General features: G+C 43.6%; 1 protein-coding gene and 1 long non-coding RNA gene across 4 annotated transcripts; both read right to left on the bottom strand.

Annotated features, from left to right (window-relative positions):
* Nucleotides 1–1,231: 1,231 nt before the first annotated feature.
* Nucleotides 1,232–2,647, bottom strand: LOC146360731 (uncharacterized). 2 transcript variants are annotated; one of them, XR_014799424.1, is made up of 4 exons: nucleotides 2,535–2,647; nucleotides 2,113–2,191; nucleotides 1,699–1,815; nucleotides 1,232–1,490 (listed from the first exon to the last, which is right to left on the bottom strand). It is a non-coding gene; the product is annotated as an uncharacterized LOC146360731 (long non-coding RNA). The 2 variants fall into 2 exon arrangements; XR_014799425.1 differs by lacking the exon at nucleotides 2,535–2,647 and having other exon boundaries at nucleotides 2,113–2,522.
* Nucleotides 2,648–4,731: 2,084 nt separating this feature from the next.
* On the bottom strand, nucleotides 4,732–21,801 carry arhgap1 (Rho GTPase activating protein 1). Of its 2 annotated transcripts, none has more exons than XM_084921406.1 (13): nucleotides 21,682–21,801; nucleotides 15,951–16,154; nucleotides 15,669–15,767; nucleotides 15,477–15,564; nucleotides 13,907–14,038; nucleotides 12,842–12,928; nucleotides 10,793–10,891; nucleotides 9,900–10,007; nucleotides 9,703–9,779; nucleotides 9,372–9,449; nucleotides 9,003–9,131; nucleotides 8,792–8,895; nucleotides 4,732–8,709 (listed from the first exon to the last, which is right to left on the bottom strand). In XM_084921406.1, the coding sequence occupies exons 2-13, from the start codon at nucleotides 16,072–16,074 to the stop codon at nucleotides 8,542–8,544; spliced, it is 1,293 nt and encodes a 430-aa protein (XP_084777532.1). In that variant the 5' UTR covers nucleotides 16,075–16,154; nucleotides 21,682–21,801; the 3' UTR covers nucleotides 4,732–8,541. The 2 variants fall into 2 exon arrangements, with proteins under 2 accessions (XP_084777532.1, XP_084777533.1); XM_084921407.1 differs by having other exon boundaries at nucleotides 15,669–15,761.
* Between the last annotated feature and the right edge of the window lie 327 nt (nucleotides 21,802–22,128).

Genomic DNA, 22,128 nt, shown 5'->3' with positions numbered 1-22,128 from the left:
GTCCCATTGTAAACACATCACGGCAGACCCGACGATGTTTGCATGAACACGCTTTGCAGCATCTCTTTATTGACCACTTTACACACACGGTTGCTGTATGCACACAGCCGGCTGTAGCTTTGCAGCTCACAGCCCGACACACACCAACACAACAGCACAGACGTTAAGGCGGCGAGGCGTGATTGCGGGTGCCGCTCAGGTGCGTCTGACTCCCCTGCAGCGGCGCTGCAGACCACGCCCCGCCACACACATTAACCAGGTAAAATGCATATTTAGGCAGAATTTTGCAAATATCTATTTTTCATTTTTTAGCAGCATAGAGCTTTTTTCCAATAATTTCAAGTCAGGTCAACGCTCCAAAAGCCCAAAGGCGATATGAGGGGGGCGGCTCACAACAGTTTTTGTTTGCTGGATCATTTTAGTTCAGCTGGGTGTCTTTGCTTTGGTTATGTTTCTTTAAGAGTTCAAAATGTGTTAATTACATAAATAAAATGTAATTTTCTCTGTAGCACTTCATGGATTTCATAAGCAACACACCTTAGTTGTTCACACAAAGCATAAAGGTAAAAACAATATATACAGTGTTATCTTCATTTTAGATGTCAGAAAGTATTCGTGGCTCCCAGTGTTTTTGTTTGCGTGGAAACTGGGTCCAAATGGCTCTCTGGGTCTTAAAGGTCGCAGACCCCTGCTCTAGCAGATCGTTACATGGAGAAACCTTTTGAGCACGCTGAGGTGCTACAGACACAAACTACAGCTTTCTCGGCTGCTACCTCCAACAACATTGTGCGCTGTTGGTCCTGCGTGCTGCACAATAACTTTCAATATTTAGTATTTACTGTTAGTTACAGTTACAGTTACCCAGGTTATTGCTGTGGTGTCGTGTTTATTGTGTTGCTCTCCTTTGTTTGGGTTTTTTGTTCTCTCTCAGCAGGTGATCCAGATGATTTTTTTTTTTTTCGTGCCCTTCCTCACTGTCCCTTTTCCCCTCTGTTTTTCTTTCCCTCCCTCTCTTTCTTTTTCCCTTTCCTTTCCCCAGCCATGTCTGTCCCGTCTGTAACAAGTGAAAATAAAATAAAATAAAATAAAATAACAAAGGTCAGTCAAATGGACTGAACGGCAAGGCTGTGATGATCCAGTTGGTAAAGTAAATCTGTTGGGCATCTTTTTTGGCCTTCAGATAATAATTCTGACGGCAAAAGAACCAAACAGGACAGGCAAAAATAAAAAAACAGTCCTTACACACACAATTATCCTTTTGTTATCCTTTCAATCCTTTTTATTGAAATGAAAGGCCAGACAGTCAAAAGAAAATAAAACAATGGTTAAAAGTGACTCCATGTCTTCTGATATCATTGCGACATCTTCATGCAGAAGTTTCCCTCATCAGTTGCACCTGTCATCAGTACATGTGAAGACGTTATAGCTTCGAATAGACTTCAAAGCAAAGGCATCAGCTCTCCTCATGCATCTTTTGAAGTACGAGTATCCTGCAAAAGAGCAAAGTGAAAACTCAGACTGTACAGATTTGAATTAAAAGAAACACCATCATCAAAAATAACATGAAATAACAATAACAATAATAACTTGGCCTCAAATTAGGAGAATATTTACAGAATGTACAAAAGATGATGTTAATGTTTTATAAGTGTGTGTGTGCGTGTGTGCGTGCGTGCGTGTGTGTGTAACCATACTTACTGGGAAATGTGCTGATGACATAGGCACAGACCTCATCAGGTCTCTGGCAGGTCTCCACTTTGTTGGTGCAGGTGCCACCAACTGTTATTGGAACACAGCGGTTACACTGCAGAGCCTCTGATAGAAGACAAAGACAGAGATATACACATGAATATGACTGTTCATATTTAATATTAGTGAACACTGATGCCAAATCTACTGAATTAAAAACAGAAGAGAAATATGTTGAAGTCCAGCTCTTCAGTGTTACTGCCCCTAACAGAAGATTGGTGGCACTGGCTCGTTTTCAGTCACATTTTGCAGTTTTAGTTAAGTTCAACAGTTGCCTCGATGTGCTTTATACGGTAAAGTAAATATACAACTCCTCCGACTTTGAATTGAACAGAACAAAAGCAATCTGTAAATCTAACTTACCACTGCTGATGAAGATCATGAGGAGGATGACAGCAAGTGCAAAGGCTTTCATTTTCTTCTCTTGCAGGAGAGTTGGTCTCTGCAAATATTACTTGGATTACAATATACTCACTCATATGACCAAATGCTGCTGAGTGTGAATCAAAAACAAGGCTCTGAGAAAACATCAGCTTTTTTCCCCTTTCTTCAAACACAGAAATCCTTCATTTCTTATTGTGTCTTATTTTTGTTCCCATGTCCAGGCGTCTCTGTCTGTGTCGTCAGTCCAGTCCTTTCCCAGTACTTTCCCAGTCCTTTCCCAGTCCTCCTGCTGCTGATGCTGCCAAACCCTCACCACGAACAGCCCACATGTCTCAGTGATCACACGTTTGCACCAAAGAACAGTTAAAAAGGACATTTTGATTTAGAAAATGAAGAATTACCTGATGATGTTTCCTTTAGCAAAGGTACAGATTCACTAGACCGAGCGCTTCACTCAGGAATTTATAGTCTGCTGAGACGTTACACAAACACTGGATATTCCATTTTAATGAAAGCCGACTACAGAAGATTACAACATCATGTTAATGAGCTACCACTCTGCAAAGAAACAACGCAAACACACAATTTCACTCCAAGCAAAATTTCCCAGAGAGTAGAAAAGCGCTATATAAGAATCAGTCCATTTACCGTTTACCATGTAAACTGTACTTTACTTCACCAGCAGTCAAATGTGGTGAACAGTGCAGCAGGACTGTCTGAATTCTTTTAAATTCTATCATCTTCTTCTGTCACCTATGATTTCACTGCCAACTGCCCTGGAAATAAATAATGTTCAACCTGACACTGTAATAAGCAGCACATGGTAAGTCTGTGTTTCCTTGCTTGCGACCCAAACAGTGGCTTCTACATTAAAATGGTTTGTAATTTGCAGCACGTGTTGATTTATCTTTATTATTTATTATTATTAATTCTTGAATTGTTATTTCCCAGAACACAGAATGTCAATCTACAGGTTCATTTCTGCTCACCTGTAATTTGACTGTTGTTATTCTTTCATCCCTGCCCTGGTGCCACTGTAGCTGTCCTCAAATGTCATTCCTGCCTGACATGTGTTCCTAAAGCAGCCTAGTTAGTATACGTCTATGTCTCAGCCTTCTGAACTTACTTTTAATTCTCTGGTGTTTGCACCAGAGAATGTGTGAAGCTACCGTCAAGTATCTGCATGAACATCCACTGTTGTGTCCATTACTGAAGCTGTTCAGCAGCAGAAATAACACAGCTGCGTAGGACACAATGTCCTTATTTATCTAACATGCAACACAGTAAATCAGACACACTAGTCCCTCTTACACCATCACTGGTTACTGCTACTCTGAGTTTTATTTGAGTATAGTTAGGAAAATACAGCTAAACAAAGATGGTTTCCACAAATCGTCTTGTCAGGTGGGTCAGGTGAAGTATCGATCTTCACACCCTGAGTGATTCCCAGCTTCAGACGCTCCAGCATCTGTTAGCAGGACTTGAATGTGTACATCTGTATATGTATGTCATTTAGAATTTGTTCATAATTGTCCCATATTACCCAAAATGTTGAAAAGTATAATCAGTGGCATGAAATCATCTTTAAAATTTGCTATTAAAAGAGAAACGGTTTGATTGTGATGCCATTGAGAAATCTAGTAAACGAGTCATGTTAGTGAGTAAAGCAGCTGAACTAAACCAAGCATGACTCACAGGGTCACAGCAGGGAGCAGCAGGTCAGGAACTCTGCTGAGGAACGCTCACGACAGTTTCTGTGGGAGTGTCCTGCGTGTCCGTGACACATGGACTGGTTGGCTTTAGTGAGTCAGAAGTGTCTTCAGCAGAGAGCTCAAATCATCAGATGGGGACATTTGATTGGACTTTAAAAGCTCCAAATGACCATGTACCAAAATCTAAATCCATACACTAAATGACATCTGTAAAAAAACATCTGGCACCAGTCAGCATGCCTGTATTTGAGCTCTGATGACCTGACTGTTGCAATGATATTAATAATAATGTTGCATGTAGTTATAATATTAATTCTGACTGTCTTCCAGACTTTGATTCAGTTTTAACCCGATCAGTCTGACAGCACAGAGGCCGAGCAGGTTTTCTTTCTTGTGTTGGTCCAAGTGTAAATGTCTTCTATGTTCCAAAACGGCATTTTTTTCATTGCTCTAGCTCAGAGGATTTAGTCGAATTAGATTATATTTTTAATTAGGGTAAGATACAGGAACCAATGAACTGAAGCCTTTACAAATGAAGATATGCAAATCTTAGTGCATAACAAAGTGTCTAAATGTGCATTTATAGTAAATCTGCAAAGGCTGATTCTGTTCATCTGGACAATCATCCAGGTGACGTCTTCAGTATCAGCTGACTGCAGGTTTCCAGCCTTATGCAAATGTGCTGTTTATAAGACTGGGGAAACCTGCCGCTTACAGTTGAAGGCACATCGATATGGAGCACTGCCTCAAACAGGCAGTCTCATTAATGCATTTATGATACATTAATATGTATCATCTGTATAAATAAATACTAATGCAGACTGCAGTTCAGGTATTATACTGAGCTTGGCTGAGTATGAAAATGACCAAAGAGCAGAGCCCCAGCTTTCATTCATCATTTCTTTATTGTTTGCACACATTAACATTACAGGATATCACCATTTATATCATACATGTATAAGACTGAGATCCACAACATATCAAAAGAGGATGAAAAAAAAGGAGTTAAGAAAATAAGGTCACTAAGTAAAAATAAATCAGCCTGGGAACCAATGAATTTCTCCCTTAGAGAAGTTCACTGTCACCATGACAACAGTTACAGTACAAAGACCCATAGATTAGAGAGGCTGTAACGGATCAGCAGAGTTGAGAAGAATCAGCGTTTCGGGAAAGGAACACGGGACACAGCTGACAGGTTTACAGTCGGGTTAGAAAAGGAAGCAGGCGTTTCTATCCGTCTCGCTCACCTGGTGACTTTCAGCTACGTCGTCTTAAAACCTGAAAATGAAACTAAACCGAGTTTTGTGAGAAGAAGATCAGACGAGTGGGTTTACACTCGAAGCTCAGATTCAAGCTCGATTTTGTAACGAAGACAAATCCTCAAGTCTGCCGTCGCCCATTACAGCTGAGCTGTTCTCAACAAAGTCAGCGTTTGGGTGGGGGCCACGCCGCACGTGTCACAGGCTGCTCTGAACACCAGCAAACACCGGAGCTTTGTTGAACGCACCCCGTCTTATTTAATCTATGGCAGAATGATCACACTGGCACTTAGATGGCTAATCACATGACCACGCGGGGGAAACAAATAAGGCACGAGCACGCACAAACACACACAGACTATTTAAAAAGTGCATCTCCACTAGCTTTTGTGATTCAGATAAACTGCTTGGCTTGCTCTTTTTGTGTTTCACAGATATTTTGAACAGATCAAAGATGACTCACAGTCAAACAGGAAGGTCTGTCTCACTACGTCACACCATTAAAAAACGGAGATGCTACCACCTGACAACATTCACACACACAGCCCTCGTCTGCAGTGAAACCTATCTGCACTGGTACACACAAACACACACCCACATCACTGTGGCATTAACACAGGTAAACACTTGGAGTTTTTTGTTGTCGTTTTTGCTCTCAGCTTCAGTCAAACTGAAATTCTGAATGTTTTGGTGCTTTTCAGTCACATCATTACAGGAACACCACAACACCAATATTTACCCACTGATAGTTTGTTGCAATGAAAGACATCTAGTTGAACAGCATGTTTTGAGTCTTTAGAAACTGGCTGACTAAAGGAAAGAGACAACTCATCCGTGTCACGTGTCAAAGAAAACTACTGCAGGTGCTGACTGCTGTAATCATGGCATACACTGTGAGGCTGTCCTTTACACGAAGACTCTGGAAACAGACTGAGGACAAAAACTGAGACATGCAGAAATAATGTTCTTCTCAGGAATTACAGGTGATTATTATATGATAAATGCAGCAGGAAGCTTAAGGCCTCTGTGATCCAATTACGGCCACACGGTTCTCATTAAGCCACAGAAATTAAAACCCTCATTAAGGAAAGTTGTAGCTGTGCTGGAGGCTGTGAAAGCAGCGATAACAGTGAAACCTTCAACAGCAAAGACATCCCAACCAACTCCCCACAGTGTCTGTGCATCACTGCTGAACCGTGAGATAAATGAGAACACAGTGAAGCTTTTGGGAGGCCATACAGTTGCACCCGGGAACCTCTGTGAGAGCCCACAGTCACCTGTGTGCATCCAGTCCCTGCGCTCAAAAAGCCGAGGACGGGAGGTGCTGCTGTTCACCTAACAGGAGGCTGTGAGCTGCTCAAACAATCACACCGATCAACCACCGCTCACGTTGGCTGCACTCTATAAGGGACTGATTCATCTTTGGGTTTAGGAAGAACTAAATCATTTCAAAGAATTCACACTTTCCTCTCTCACTACAGAGGAGAGAGTAAAAGCCGATTCTGACGGGTTACACTCCTGCTGCGTGCTCCTCATAGGCCTGCTCCTAAAGACCTGCGGTGACTAAAAGAAAACACAATAGCTAAAAGGAATACTGGCTTGTGATTGGCCAAAGGGTGTGTTTCATCCAGGACAGCTCTGATCTAATGCGTCTATATCCTACATTAATACTCAACAAACAAATGGATGAACAGCTGGCCTGGAGCCACGGTGCCCTCTGAGGCGTGTGGGGTCTTAACTGCACTGCTCAGTGTGCATTATGTGCAACACGCCACAAACACAGAGCCAAAACCCAGCACATAACTTGGACAGACTCCTGTAGTTCAAAGCCTGAAACGGTACACAGATAGAGTAAAACTCAGTGTCAGGTACTTCTACTTAATTAAATTTGGGACAATCACAGGAACTCAGACACCCAAAATCATTCATTATGTACACTGAAGTGACGCTGCATCACGCCTGCTCGCACAATCAGTCACACAGAGGGCAACAGCAGAGACGCTGGCCTGTGGGAGTCCACCACATGCCCGACGTACCAACCTCCTCCCTGTAATCTAAACAACAACAACAGCGTCACTCCAGGGAGCGCAGTCACATCTGCACTTTGTCACTAAACCCGCAGAGTGCCGAGTGTGAAGCCGTCACTCAGCACACTTTTGTAGTGTGCCGTTTACCCGGGACACCAGCTACAGGTCCAAATGACACTGCTATTAGTAAAATTAAAGTCATATAAAGGAAAAGAAAGACTCCACGTGCACAGCTGTGGGTGGTTTCTGCCACTCCAAGTACAGCATTTCATAGATTGTCCACAAAGTTCGGTACCGAGTTCACCATTGTGACGTTACCCTGAGTCACGCCTCCACTCTCCTCATCAACCCTCTTTAGTACAGAATCAGAATCTAAAGAACATTTGGTAACACAGGTGAAACGCGTTTTTGGCACTACATAGAAAACAACACGACCAGCTGCTACTGACGGAGATAAAAGACGCAAACCAGCCGCTGTTGAAGCTGGGCAGCGATACAGGGCTGAATATAGATATGAACACGTGCAGGTAGGAGTGACGGAGGCATGGACGGAGCAGTTAGGGGTGGTAGAGAAGCACATGGCAGCAAATGACTAACCCTGCATTCACACACACGTAGTGATTTCAGATTTATGAGAGCTTTTATGTCCCCCTCCCCAGTGTTACAGCTCTTTATAGTGAGCTGGCCTGATACCCGCATGAAACGACTTCACGTCATCGTTCAGATTCATGTTGTGCTCGTGGAGACTGCTGGAAGCACTACACTGATTTAAAGGAAGGGAAACGTGCACGTTTGTATCTGTACTCATGACGTGTTTGTGGGATTTCATGATGCAAAGTGTCAAGAGTTATCACGGCTCACAGTGGAGACTTTAAGAACACAAAGTGGATCCTGGTAGATTCCTGACAGAGTGGGTGTGGCGACAGCCTGTCTGTGCCCACTCACGCAGGTGGTATCAGGGCCGCAGCGTTTCATGCTGTTATACATGAACAGCCTCAAATTTAACGCTGTAACAAAACTGGGGATCTGGATCTTTCTTGTTTACTAGCGGTTGCATTTTGTAGTGTTTGCTGTTATTTTTTGCTAATATTATTATTATTATTTGCCTGAGCTCTAACACGTGTGCTGTTTCCACTTGTTTTCATGCTTGGAGTCAAATAGAAATGCCAGAAGTTGCCAGACATAATAACAGGACGCTCAGAACGACTGGAGACACACAAATAACTTGGTCCACTGAATCTTTTTAAATGTGCGCGGCATGTAAGAGACAGTCAGGCCTGTCTGTCTGAGCGCTGTCTGAGTACTTTGATGATGCTCCTAAGGTAAGCTAAAGGCTAAATGCTGCAGGGGAAGCAGGGTCTCGGCGGCGTTTCACATTGGCAGAAAGAGCTCAGAGCAGAGGGCTGGACATTAGGCAAACACCAGATGCTGCTGGTCCAGCAGGGTTCTCGTGAAGTTATTGATTGGTCCAATGGCGCTGAGCGACATGGCGTTGTCCCGCCCCCAGAGCAGATTGGGACCAAAGACCACAGCCAGGTTACTGTTGGTCATCTTATTCACCTCACTGTTGGCTGATACCTAAACACACGCACAGGATGCTGTTGTAACAGACAGAGATGATATTTTGTGATCAGCGGGATGTGCAGACCATCAGCTGTACCTGTGCCAGAAATGTGATGAGGTATCGCAGCGATGCGTAGTTTTCCTCTGGCAGTGACTCTACCAGCGTCTTCATTACTGTCACCTGACTCTCACTGGACACAGCTGGAACAAACACAGTCATCAGGTGAACTGCTGAGACGGGCAGGTGGGGGTGTGGGCTTCACACAGTACACACAGGTACAAGCTGAGACTCCTCTAAACATACTTACAGGCAAAGTTGACAATGTCATTGTAGAGCTGATAGGTGAGCAGAGGCTCGGGGAGTTCCCTCAGGAATGTTTTCAGGATGACAGCAGCCAGGTGCACGTCTTCCATCTCTCTGAAGTTCACTGTCGCACCTGCAAACACATGAGTTCAATGAGAACAGAAGAAAACCCGAGAGAAGAGACGAGCATCCCAACCCTGCTCTAACATGGAAGAAACCAGGTCCTCTGCACATAAACACCTGCAGCCTAACTGGTGTTTACAGAACAATCCATTAGGATCATAACTGACGCCACACAGCTCGTGGAGGGGACTCCTCCATCATGAGTCTACAGCAGTGAATTTCAGCATCACAGGGCGGTCAGAGCTCATACCTGAGTTGTACCTGAGCTGGACCTCCTTCACCAGAGTCACGTTGGCAGATCGTCTGAAGATGCCCTCAATCTCCAAGCCTGACGCACACACAGACGCACACACAGACACACACACAGACACACACAGTGAAAAAGAAAGGAAAGCGTTTCTTTCAGACATAATGAGGCACAGTGTGCATCAGAGCACAGCACAGGTATAAAGTCACCTGTGTGTGTGCAGCAGGCTTTAATTACAGTGATGTGAGCCAGTAAAAGCACAGGTGAGGCAGCCGTGTGTGCTCCTTGCAGACACAGCTCAGGGAGGAGTTCGCTCAAGTCTTTTGTTTGTTACCTTGCTCTGAGAGGAAGCCAACGGTGTCTCTCATCACCACAGGAACTGGATCGCCATCTGGATCCCTCTGTCTGAGCCTGACACGCACACATTAAAACAACAAGCAGATTCAAAGGTCTATTTTTCCTTTATCTGGAAGCTTCTCTCACAGTGCCGTGTCTCTCTCCAACTACAGATAGCACAGAATCAGCACTTACAGCGTTAGTGGCACACCAAACACCTGGCTGGGCAGAGGAGGGCTGTGAGGAGGAGACATGGGGGGCTGTGTGGTGGGTTTCAGAGATGCTCTTAATTTGTTGTCATACCTGGCACAGAGACAACGGGAGATATTAAAAAGTAACACAGGGTTTCACTATTTGTGCCTGAATGTTTGCCTAAACCACAGAATGGAAGCAGCACAGCAGTGAACAAACTCCATCAGTGGCACCTTTTAAAATGCATTGTGCATGAGCAGAACAACCACAGGAAGCATTCCCAAATCAAATGAAAACATTGACAGTACCAGTGCAGAGGGCATTTCCAAAGAAGACGCACATGGAACAGGATGCAATGATGATGCTTAAAGTGACAATAATATGTGGAAACTGAGATTTGTCATTGTTTCCTGAAAAAAACAAATGCATGCTGACTTTAAATTCAGAAAGCCAAGATGGAGAGGGAAAATGTTTGAATGTAAAAATCCTGCTGGTAAGAAAAACCCAAGTGAGCGTGCTGTAAACCAGCACACCACCCAGAAATTGCTCTTTCTCACCTCCAGCTCGTTTAGCGTGGAGCACAAGGAGTCGGCACACAGCTGGGAAACCAGCAGCTGTGCCAGTGTGGGCTACATCGACGTGCACTGCACGGTAATTTGGATTGTGATGAAGCCACTTTCAGTAAGATAATACCATCCCACTTCCTGTGTTTGTTCCAACACGCCACTCTCAAGGAGTTCAACACTTTCAACACTACAACCGGCCTCCTCACTTCTCATGCACACGGATAATAAGACGGAGGCGGCATTTAACCTTCAGTGAAACGTGCTGCTGGCATCACTCAATGAGAAGACTTAATGAAAGGCACACATCTGAAGTTTGGCAGGAACACTTACTCTCTGACGCGGGAAGGAATGACCAGCTGATCACACTTGACCACATCCTCCAGCTCACTCAGATAGCTCACATAGTTGATCTTCCTGCCAAACTTAAAGCTGAGAGAGAGAAAACTCGAGTGGTTGATCTGTGAGCAGCAATGATGATGGTTCAGACTTTTTATAACCATGAAAACAGAAACGTAACAAAGTGAAAGTAGCAAATGGCACATGATGTGCGCACCTTGTTATGGACATTTTAACAATAACCTGCAACAAACCCAGTGAGCTCGTTTTGAAGTGGTTTAATTAACACGTTGCAATGTGGAGAAAACGTTCAGATCAAACAACAGTTTTCTGAGGATGGACACCTCCCTGAACTCTTATACGTTCCCAAACAAAGAACAAGCCACAACTCTCACATGCTGGCCCCTCTCACAGGGGGGCTCTCACATGCTGGCCCCTCTCACAGGGGGGCTCTCACATGCTGGCCCTCTCACAGGGCGGCTCTCACATGCTGGCCCCTCTCACAGGGCGGCTCCTCCCTCACAGAGAGAATTGTGACCTTGATCTCTGCTTGGCCGTCACCTGAATATTTACATCCCTGATAAGGGGAAGGAGTCCCACTATCTGTTTAGCGTCTCCCGTTACAATGGCCTCACTGTGTGTGTAGAGCATACTCTGTAGTGAACATGCAGTGAGAAAGTGACATTACTAATGTGAAATGATTAAATATGTGATTAATACAACAGAAAACCTCTGGTTTGGTCAGAATATTTAAAGACGTCTGTGCACTTCCTGGAACGCTTCATACGCCAAGGAAAACAGCAACAAGCGATTCACCGATGAGTCCGTCTACGGGGAATTATGTAATCATAATTCCCCCAAAATGACCGTCTATTTTTTCTGTTTTCGCTCTTGAACAGAGCCGGTCTAAAGGTTAGAGGTAGGATCAGTGTCACACTGTCTAATCAGCGACTCACATAAAAATGTTCCTGTTGGAGAGAACAAAGCTTACAAAGTTAAGTGAATGGTTCTTACTTCCAGCTGCAGCACTGTGACTCTCTGTTGGCATAGCTACAGGACGATGTGTACAGTATAAAGCACCTCGACTGTTGTTGGGATTTGTTGCCATTTAAATAAAACTGGTATCCAGTAAGAACCAAACCTGAAGCAGGAACTTCAGACACATTCATGGTTGCAGTTTTCTACTGCTGCCACTAGATGCTGCTAAAGTTCTATCAATGTTAGTTACAATGGCCCAAAATTCATATTCATTAATCATGTGCTTCCTTTTTAAATGAACATATGTCTCTTGAAAAGCGCAGGAAGGAATCGTGTAATGATATCAGCTCACATAAGCATACTGATGTGACACTACTGTACTCTTAGTTTTCTTATTAGTACAACTGATAACTGTGCTTACTGAGGGAACATCAGCATTTAGCATTAGTGGAGTCTGTATTTACCCACAATCCACAGGAGTAATGCTGGAGTACATAATGCTGCGTGGTACCCATGGCTGCCCGTTAGGCAGATTATATTAGCAGCATCTGACCCGACATCAAGCATATAAAAAAAATCCTACAAAATGTCATGAAATCAATCAGGGATTAAAAATCTGACTGACAGCAAGAGTTGCACTTTAAAACTGGTTGCTCCAAGTACAGACTGCTTTTCAATCATAGCAAGGATAATACTAAGTTCAAGTACTGGGTCACCCTCTCTGAACCTTTGAAGTCAGGCGTTTGAAGTCTCACAGCCATAGCTGCATAAAATCGAGCCGTAACCACGTGTTATAACTGTGCATCTGTCAAAGAGTGGGTCGTACTGTAACAGGACGCCACAGCTGCAACAATCAGTCGTCAGATTTCTCCCTATATCAACAGGAAGTGGATCGCAGAGTAACACAGCCCCCACCCACCCCCCTATTCAGTTTTATTTATACAGCACCAAATCCCAACAGTCGCCTCGCTTTGTAACAAAATCAGCACAAAACTGTGTGTATGTGCACTGGGGCTGCACATAACGGTCCTTTAAAAATCCCTGTCAGAGAAACCAGAAACTAACCTTATAATTGGTTTGAAGAGGATCAGCAGAGTCTTGATGAACATGGTGGGATGGACGATGTACAGGGCCTTGATGTTCTTCTTGTACCTGCAAACACATCACATGTTCTCACAAGGTGTGCTAACACACGTTTGATACAACGATTACAAGAGCATACACAGAAATGTGACAGCATCTGTGGAATCTGCTGTCCACAGGTTATACAGGCAACCAGCACTGCTGAGTGACTGAATCCTGTGCTGCCAGCGATGAGCTGGTGAAAACAATGCAAGGACATGTAACTGTAGACCTGCTTTTATCAGCCAAACTGAATGGCTGTGTGGGTGTGCTCGCCCGCTGCTGGGCTGCTGTGCAAAGTGCAAATTAACTGGGTGAAAGTGATTAAAGACAAAAGCAGGGCTCAGTCAGCTCCTTCGCCATTTTGAATAGTGGGAACATGGCTGAAGCCATCCGCACATGTTACTGTAACTGTGTGCAGTTTATGAAACACTGCACACAGTATTTGTTTCCACTGCATTCAAGAGAAAAACCAGTACCACATCACTGGATGCACACTGTGCACCTCTGCTTAAATACAGAAGTGAGGGAAAAACAAGCAGTCAGAGCTTCTCACGTGTGCAGTACGGCTCCTTTCTCCTCGACTCGTCCTGTCTGTACTTCCTCTGTGGACTATGGTGCTCACAGGAAGTACAGAGAAATTACTTTCTTACAAAAATGACATTCCCTGTTTTTCTTCATTTGTTTTGTTCAAAGAGGAGAACGCTGGCACAAGTTTAAACTTAGTAACATTTAAAAAGAAAATAAAGGTTTTTTCGCCAAATCAGTCATAATTATGCAAAGTCATGATGTTTAAAACATCCAGTGTTGGAAGTGGACTATGCCCGTCTGAAGGCTTTGGGATAAGTTTACCCTGGTGTGGAATTTTGATGTATCCGGTACAGACAGAGGTTAGTCTGCAGAAGCCATTGATCAGGTTAATAAATGCAAAGAGCAGCAGTAGGACCAACTGTAAACAGGTATAATATGATAAGTGAGACTCGTGTGCAGTGATGTGTTGGAGATTACTTTCTGTCAAACTCCCTGTATGCATCCCGCACCCAGCTGAGGGAAGGTTTGTTTTCACTGGTCAGCCCGTGATGAAAGTAGATCAGAGTGTAGTCACTCTCCACATACTGATCCAGGGTTCCTTTGAGATACCTGAAAAACATGAGCAAGTCTTTGTAAACGCAGAAATATCTTTATCTACTCAAATAACTTTGTTGGTTAGTAACTACTGCACCTGAGGGCTTCGCATCAACTATTTTCATACCAGATGAATGAGTGAATCTCTTTACGCTGTCCCTACAGGAAGGAGCCTTCACAACATTTTCTAAAAACTGCAGCTTTACGCTCACCGGATCACTCGTTACACCCAAACACAGCAAAGCAGATAGACACAGCCATGCCTTCTCCATTCATTCCAATTATGATTATCTGGGGCAGTGGTGAATACACCATTTCACAACATGGTTACTCCCTGACTGTGGAAACATCAGGCAGTTATTACAGCCTTTAAAACATATTTTTTCAAGACCACAATCATCTCCATCACAGTCTCCTCTTTGTAAAAGTAACCAGTCTGTCAGCAGGAAGGCGAGAGTGGGCGAGGGAGACCAGGTCAGACACTCGTACACCTTAGAGGCCCCACAGTGGAAGCTACAGGTAGAACAATGGTGACCACCAACCAACACTTCCAGCACCACTGACACCTGACTGCTCAGCCACGGCTCTAATGCTTGCTCTGCTGATCCTTCAGCAGCAGCTGTCAGTCTTTGGGACTAATCTTCTCTCAGTGTCACTGATGCAAATCTTGTTCTTGTACTTAACAACAATGGATCGCATTTATACAGCGCTTTTCAAGAACCTCAAAGCGCTGTACAATTCCACTATTCATTCACTCTCACATTCACACACAGGTGGAGGCAGCTACACTTCCTGTCTTTAGATACAGCGTGATGACCAAAGACCAGCATCTACACTAAACATCAGAGCCATTTGGCTTAGCTAACATCAGCTGGTGTTAGCTAAGGCCGCGGTGTTATCAGTGTCTAATAAATGTGCCACAGATGTAGATGTAGTCTGGGCTTTTAAAAAGATCACAGTGCTGTAGAGCAGCGGTCCCCAACCCCCGGGCCTCGGACCGGTACCGGTCCGTGAGTCGTTTGGTACCGGGCCGCGAGAGTTGAGGCTCAGGTGTGAAATGTATAGTTTTCAGGGTTTTTATCGGTTTTCAGCGTTATTTTGTTATCGTTTTTATCGTTAACTCGGTTTCCCTGGGTCTTTTCACGTGTGTTATGAATAAATCTTCTTTTTTTCGGTACCGGTACCAGTTTTATTTTGTTGTATTTATCCGCGACACCTTAAAGGCCGGTCCGTGAAAATATTGTCGGGCATAAACCGGTCCGTGGCGCAAAAAAGGTTGGAGACCGCTGCTGTGAAATTGGGTCAAGTGCCCAAAAGACAGCGCAGTGACAGAACAACACTACAAGTCTACAACTCCCACTAAAGTGTCTGTGAATCCCACTTCTCCTTAAATCATGTCACATGACAAAAACGCTGGCAAAGCCTAAAGGTTTGTGGTCACATTACTACTTACATCAGCAGCTTATGATGGTCCAGCTGGTGCTGCGGCGGCATCCTGCAGGCATTAAACACGATCACCTTCCTGCCAAAGTTGTCATCACCTACGGACGCAGACATGGACTCGGCGTTACTTCCACTACAAGATTTTACTTTCCAAAAAAATATATTTCCAGACTGAAAGGTCAGCTGTGACTGAAGAACCGACCGGCCACTTCGATGATCTGATGTCTGGCAATGTCATAGAAAGGGTGGTCCCAGGGCAGGTGTGGAGAGCTGGCATCAAACTGCTGGGAAACATCTGTCTCTGAAACACACACACAGTTAATACAAGACAACAATCACAGCATTACATCACCATGAAGTCCTTCATATGTAAATGTGTGTTTGTATGTAACATTTTAAGATTAACCCGAGCCAGTCAGAGCTCTTACAGTCCTCCGTTTGAAACATGACATCATGAGCAGGTGTGGACAGACATCCCTCTCACCTGACTTGCTGAGGAAAGACTCATCAGCGGGCCACTGCTGGTCCTCTATGGTAGTCAGCTTCAGCTGTCCTAGCTGCGCCGTTGCAGAGTCGTCGCCCACATCTACCAGCAGTTCTGAAGACATCGCACACACGTGCGCTCTCACATACACACAGACTGCACAGCGATGTCTTTGTTCAGCTCACTCAAACATACACACACAAGCTGCAAGAGACAAAAACGCTTCAGGTCAGCACATCTCAGCCAAACTGTGTTTCAACCTGATGCTGTGACATTATATAAAACAGACCCAGATCAAATCAAACATGGACATTTCTGCACAACTGATCCATCAAAAGCAACATGAAGTCACGCCCGTGACGTTTCTAAGAAACACGAGACATCTGAACTTCCATAGAATACACTGTCCCTTTATCACTCATTGTTACCCAACTCGACTGAGTTTAAAAGATGAAAGAATGAAATTCATTAGTGATTGATGCTGCTGCAGTGGGTGACATGCTGCATCAGCACCATCTAAATAACATCAGACAACAGCAGTAATCTTCAGGCTAATGCTGTGCGATCCCTTTCTCACAGCCTCTAATTATTCCGATCACACCTCCATAAATAAACAGTGTGCACAGTTACACAGAACATCTTAGCGATGCTGAGGTGGTGGTACAGTTTCCTTTGGCTTATTAGATCTGCTTCAGCCAAGTGACGTTAACCAAGGACAAACCATAAGCAAAGACTACTACAGATCTGCACTGCAGAGTAACACAACTAACTTCTTCAGCCCTATAGAAACATACCACAAACTGCAGCATGACGAATGCATGAAAGACAAGAAAAACGACATAATGTGTGCTGACATGAATCGCCCAACATCAACTTGATCAACTCGTCTGAGCTGACGATGGACAAGAATGTACAGCATCCTGTGCAGGAAGACACACTAAAATCACCAACACCTGCATCATATCAGGAGAAATGCACCGGGATCTCACAACTGTGTGAGTTTCACCTCACGTAACCAATGAATGAAGTACTTTAGATTTGGCATCTTGATAAATAAATACAAGGTGAAAAAACAACTTGTTTGTCTGCAAAGATGAATTTGCAGGTAGCTGTGGCAGAGTGTAAAGATAAAAGCAGCGCTGATATGATTTCATTTTGTGTGAAGCTTTGGTACTTTTTTACTTCCAAGAGGTGCACTGAGTTTAGCTGGCGAGCTGTCCAGGGTGTACCCCGATTCTCTCGCCATGGTAACTGAGGTAGGCTCCAGATGTTTTATTCATATAAATAAAACATCCGCTGGCATATTGACTGATGCACAAACCTCTCCCAGTGACAGCTCCCACAGCTGAAGGAGATGTTAATGAGAAAAATAGACCACTCACCACAGAAAGAGTACGTGATACAAAGAGCCTGTGTGACACTGGATTTTATTGTCACTGGTGTGCCAACCCTCAGTGGATTTTTGTTACTCTGAGTAGTTTTAGTTCAAGAAAAATGAAGACACCTTTTCACCCCCAGGAGCTTTGGCCATGCACCAGGTGGTGACTTACCATCAGTTACTGCATGCTTTCTGTTTCTGTGCTGCAGGAAACAGCAGAGTCACATGGAGCTATGGATCTGTGTACAAGAACAGTATCGGGGACACATTTTTTGAGATTATTAAAATTCTGTTTTATTTCTTTTTCTAACCTTCATTTCACCAGGAAGTAAAACTCTAGAAGCTAAGATTCTCTTCTGAGAGAGTTTCTTAGTGTGGCTAGGGTTAACCCAGCAGGCAGTTTCACTGGTGACAAACCAGAAAAGCTCAGGCCTGAACCCGAGTAACCAGTGAGCCTCACAGGATGTGTGAACATCATTTGCTGAGTTTTCTTCTCAAGCAAGAAGAAAGCAATGAAAAGAATAACTCTGACGCTGAACAGTGGCCTGAGATGTGCTGTGCAGCAGCAGCAGAGAGAGACTGATCAGTCTCAGAGTGCCACCACAGTTTGGTCCTGCTTTTTTGTTTTTTTAGCTTCAGCAAACAGAAAAAAAGCTTTATATCTGATATATCTGAAGAAAGGATTCATCATCACTCCCTGTGGAACTTCTCTTTAGTCTGATGACTTTCAAATGGAGCTCCAACAATAAAGGTTCAAACACAGCATGAGCCACTTCCTCGGTTTAATGACTGCATCACTCCTCTCCTCACTTATTAACTGCCCATATTTTCTACATGCTTCCTTTTTATCTACCATCCCCCACCTATTTACTCCACTCTTACTCTCATGCCCACACACGTACACACACACAGCTGTGATGTTATGCTAGCTGACAGCATGTAGCTTTAAATAAATATCGCTACTAACCAGCAGACACAGTCGGCCAATTGCTGCAGCCAAATACACACACAGACAAACTGAGTGAAAAGCAACTGTTTGCACACTATCTGCATGTCAGTCAGTAACCATGCAGCTGTCGGGGAGGATGTTGGTTAACATTTATGATGATGTGAACAGTAACAGGTTCCTCATTTCCTTTCTCTTCATTCAGTTCCTAAACTGAACAGACCAATGGAGGTCACAGCAGTGGGTCAGGGGCACAAAACCTGACTGTGAGTTTATTTCTATGACAAAGTTTCACACGCTACATTCATACTGAAACAGCTAAGCTCTGACAGCTCTGGATTCAAAACACAAGAACACTGTTTACTTTCATGGCATTCAGTCCTATTGTCTGCACTGGATGATCTGTTGCTATTTGCCTAATTTATTGTGCCTATTTGGCTTTTTTGTTTTTTAAGTTGAGAAGCACTGAAAAGATGTAATGCTAAAGTTTCAGGATCATCACTCTGATGGTGGAGGAGACGCCCAAGTGTAAATAGTCAGAGGTCAGGAGAAGAGAAACCAGAACGCAAAGCATGCAGAGTTTCACTGGGAGACAACCGGGAGGACGGCAAGGACTACGGTTTGTGAGCAGGGTATAAGGGTTAGCCTTGAAAGCTGATTTCCACCTCTCTGCTCAGTTTAAAGTAGGTTTCTTTGCGTTTGCTTGGTTTTTTAAACCAGATAGTTGCATCCTTAGTGTCGACAACGTTAGTTCAGGATTGGATCTGATAGGGCATGGGTGTCAAACTCAAGTCCTAGAGGGCTGGTGTCCTGAAACTTTTAAATATGCCACTGCTGCAACACAACTGAGAAAGAATTAGTAGGTCATTAGCAAGACCTACTAGCTATAGAACGTACGGTTACTCTGTAACCTTGGATCTCTGTTACATATGTTACAAATGATGACAATGTTGAATCTTGTGTATCTTTACCCATGCAGTGTATCCAGCCACAACACCATGTATGCAATGCATGAGGCATTGTTTGTGGATCGTGTTGCACTACCCACATGTGTGCGTGTGCATGCGCGCGCACACACACATACATACATACATACATATATATATATATATATATATATATATACACATATATATATATATATATATATACACATATATATATATATATATATATATATATATATATATATATATATATATATATATACACACACACACACACACACACACACACACACAGAAAAAGCCACTTTGTGTACATATGAGCATCTAACAGAAGCATCCAGCGAGCACAGTACCCTGCCCCCTCTATTCCTCTTCTCTCTCAGCACTGCAGAGCAGCTGAGGAGGGCAGTTTAGTCAAAGCATGCTCCAGGGGCTCAGGAAATGATTCCTAGCAAAGCTCTAGTGCAGAAAAAAGCCATGGAGTAACACAGTATTATTACTGAGCATTTCTACATGTGAAACACTGCTCTACTTATTTTATGCTTTTATGGCATTTCAGCTTCAGTGGTCTAAATACTACCAAAGGGTTCATCCCTAACAGCAGCATGCACCATCAAATATGCAAAAGAAAAAACATAATACTGGCATGTACATGCAAGCAGCAGCAACATTCGCTCTCTCCATTTCTCCCACACACGCACGTACCTGCAGTAACATTTCTGCACCACAACACACTCCACAGTTTCTAATGCCGACCAGAGACTGACACTGAGCTTAAACTCCAATCACCTCTAGCTGGGGAAGTTCATTTTATGTTTTTTTACCTGAGGGACGCCACAAAAAGAAGAAGAAGCTGAACAATGGGAACCAAAAATCCCACAAAAAAGCAACCACTGTTTCTGACATGACATATATGTAAGGAACAGCTCATTTCATCTTCCTGCATGCAACTCACTGATGTTTGAAATCACTGCTACAGCTTTCATTTCAACGCAGCTTTCGCTCCAGTCTTCTTGGTGGGTTACATTTATTTATAAAATGTATTTTAAGATGTTTATACTTTAGAGGCCTTTTCAGTCATGATCACCTAACACTGCTGGCTGCTTGAATCAGTCAAAATGATGACACTGTGCAATTCAGGCAAGGGTCACTTTTACATTCAGGTTTGGTAAATATCACAGACGTAGAGTTGCTGTGACAAAGGCATGAGGCTGAACTTTGCAGCTAGTAATAATAATATAACTGAGGTCACAACTATACTTAAAAACATTTGGTGGCTGAACGTTGTAAAACTGTATGTGTCTGTCTGTCAATGTGACTGCACACATTCACACAAGTACCAGACCAATCGGTGTGATCAGGTCCAGCATAGGAGCAGTGCACTCCAGAGTTTTAAGGAAAATCACCACGATGCTTTTCAGATATGAAGCACGCAGTCAGGCTGTGACTGGTTCAAAGTACTGAGGTTACTTTTAATATTTCTAAAATCCTTTCTAAAGCCCAGAGATGATCCAATCCAAATAATTAGCTCAACCGGAGGAAAGAAGGCACAACTATAAAAGGACTGTTGGCGCGTCATTTTTTGATCACCTCTATTTTAAACAGAACAGTTTCGCATTTTGTTTGCCATTCAGAACCTCCGCCTGCCACCAGGGCAGTTTACTGCAGAGGGTGTAGCTCACAGACACCATCAGCCTGATTCTGTAACCTCTGCGTCAGTATGAAACTACACCCAGAGGCTGTCTCATTATTTTCAATGTCTAATGTAAAGTTTTCCAGTAAATACCAATCATAACTGATAAACTACAAAATACAGTGTAGTGTGTAAGTGGAAGGGACATCACTGCAAGCTATGAACACACTGATGCACTACCATAACATGATAATGTGTGATATATGCACATTTTTGAAGTGAGACGTCATCTTTGGGGAAATGCTACGAATGATTTTGGGGGAAGGAGAGAAGAGCATTAAACCCGAACGGAGTTTGGCGGGCTGAGCAGACACCTTCACTGCTGGCAGTCCAGTGATAAAAGCAACAAGTGAGCAGCTGACCTCTTTTACTTTTGCCAAACAGCTCAGCAGGAGAAACATTTCAGTGTCAGTAGCTGCGGATTCAGAAAAGCTGAACAGGCTAACGCAGCCACACTCGCTGGTCATTACCACACAGCGAAACGCATTAGCAAACCGCCTAGCAAGCTGGCTCGGCTACATTCACCATATTCGGCACACGGATGCACATTTTATAAGCAGCCTTTCATACGCTGTGAGGCTTCAGTAACTGAAATGACGCTTAGCTGGGCTAAACCAGAACACCGCAGTGTTAACAAATGACCTCATCACAACAAATTAGCCCCACAACACCCGACTAACAACGCACGAGCATCACAGCGCGTGAGCCCCGCGTGCTTCTAACATGTTCCGTTTCTACCAAACACAGCATCATAAAATTTGTTTTACCGTAATAATGCAGCTGCTCTGTTACAACCGATTCACTTTGTGGCGTCTGAAGTCAACGTAGACCGTTGTCAGCAACAACCCTGCGTCAGCACCTCTTCCGGTTTGTTGTTTTCAAAATAAATCTATCAATTCAGTGTTTGTTTACTATACCTGTCAAAATAAAAGTGCTAAAAAAAGAAAGCGTCCCCGTAGTGTTTTAGTAAAAGGTCTGAGTCCGCCTGTGGCGACTCAGACCTTTTACTAAAAGTATGACAAGCTGATTCTATTGTGTCTATCTATATCTATTATTCTAATGATAATATTCTATTTTACACACCGACCAATGGCGTGAATTGTAACTAATCCCTGCGATGCCGCTCAGCCAATTAAATAATTTATTCAGAGCGCGTGAGAAAACAAAATTGTGGGAGGAGACAGAAGAGGGTTAAAGTACACCTTTTTATGATT

The sequence above is a fragment of the Perissodus microlepis genome, chromosome 23 (genome assembly GCF_051167445.1).
Source record: "Perissodus microlepis isolate ML-2025 ecotype Zambia chromosome 23, ASM5116744v1, whole genome shotgun sequence".
Classification (NCBI taxonomy): Eukaryota; Metazoa; Chordata; class Actinopteri; order Cichliformes; family Cichlidae; genus Perissodus; species Perissodus microlepis.
This window is presented reverse-complemented; position numbering and strand designations above follow the sequence as displayed.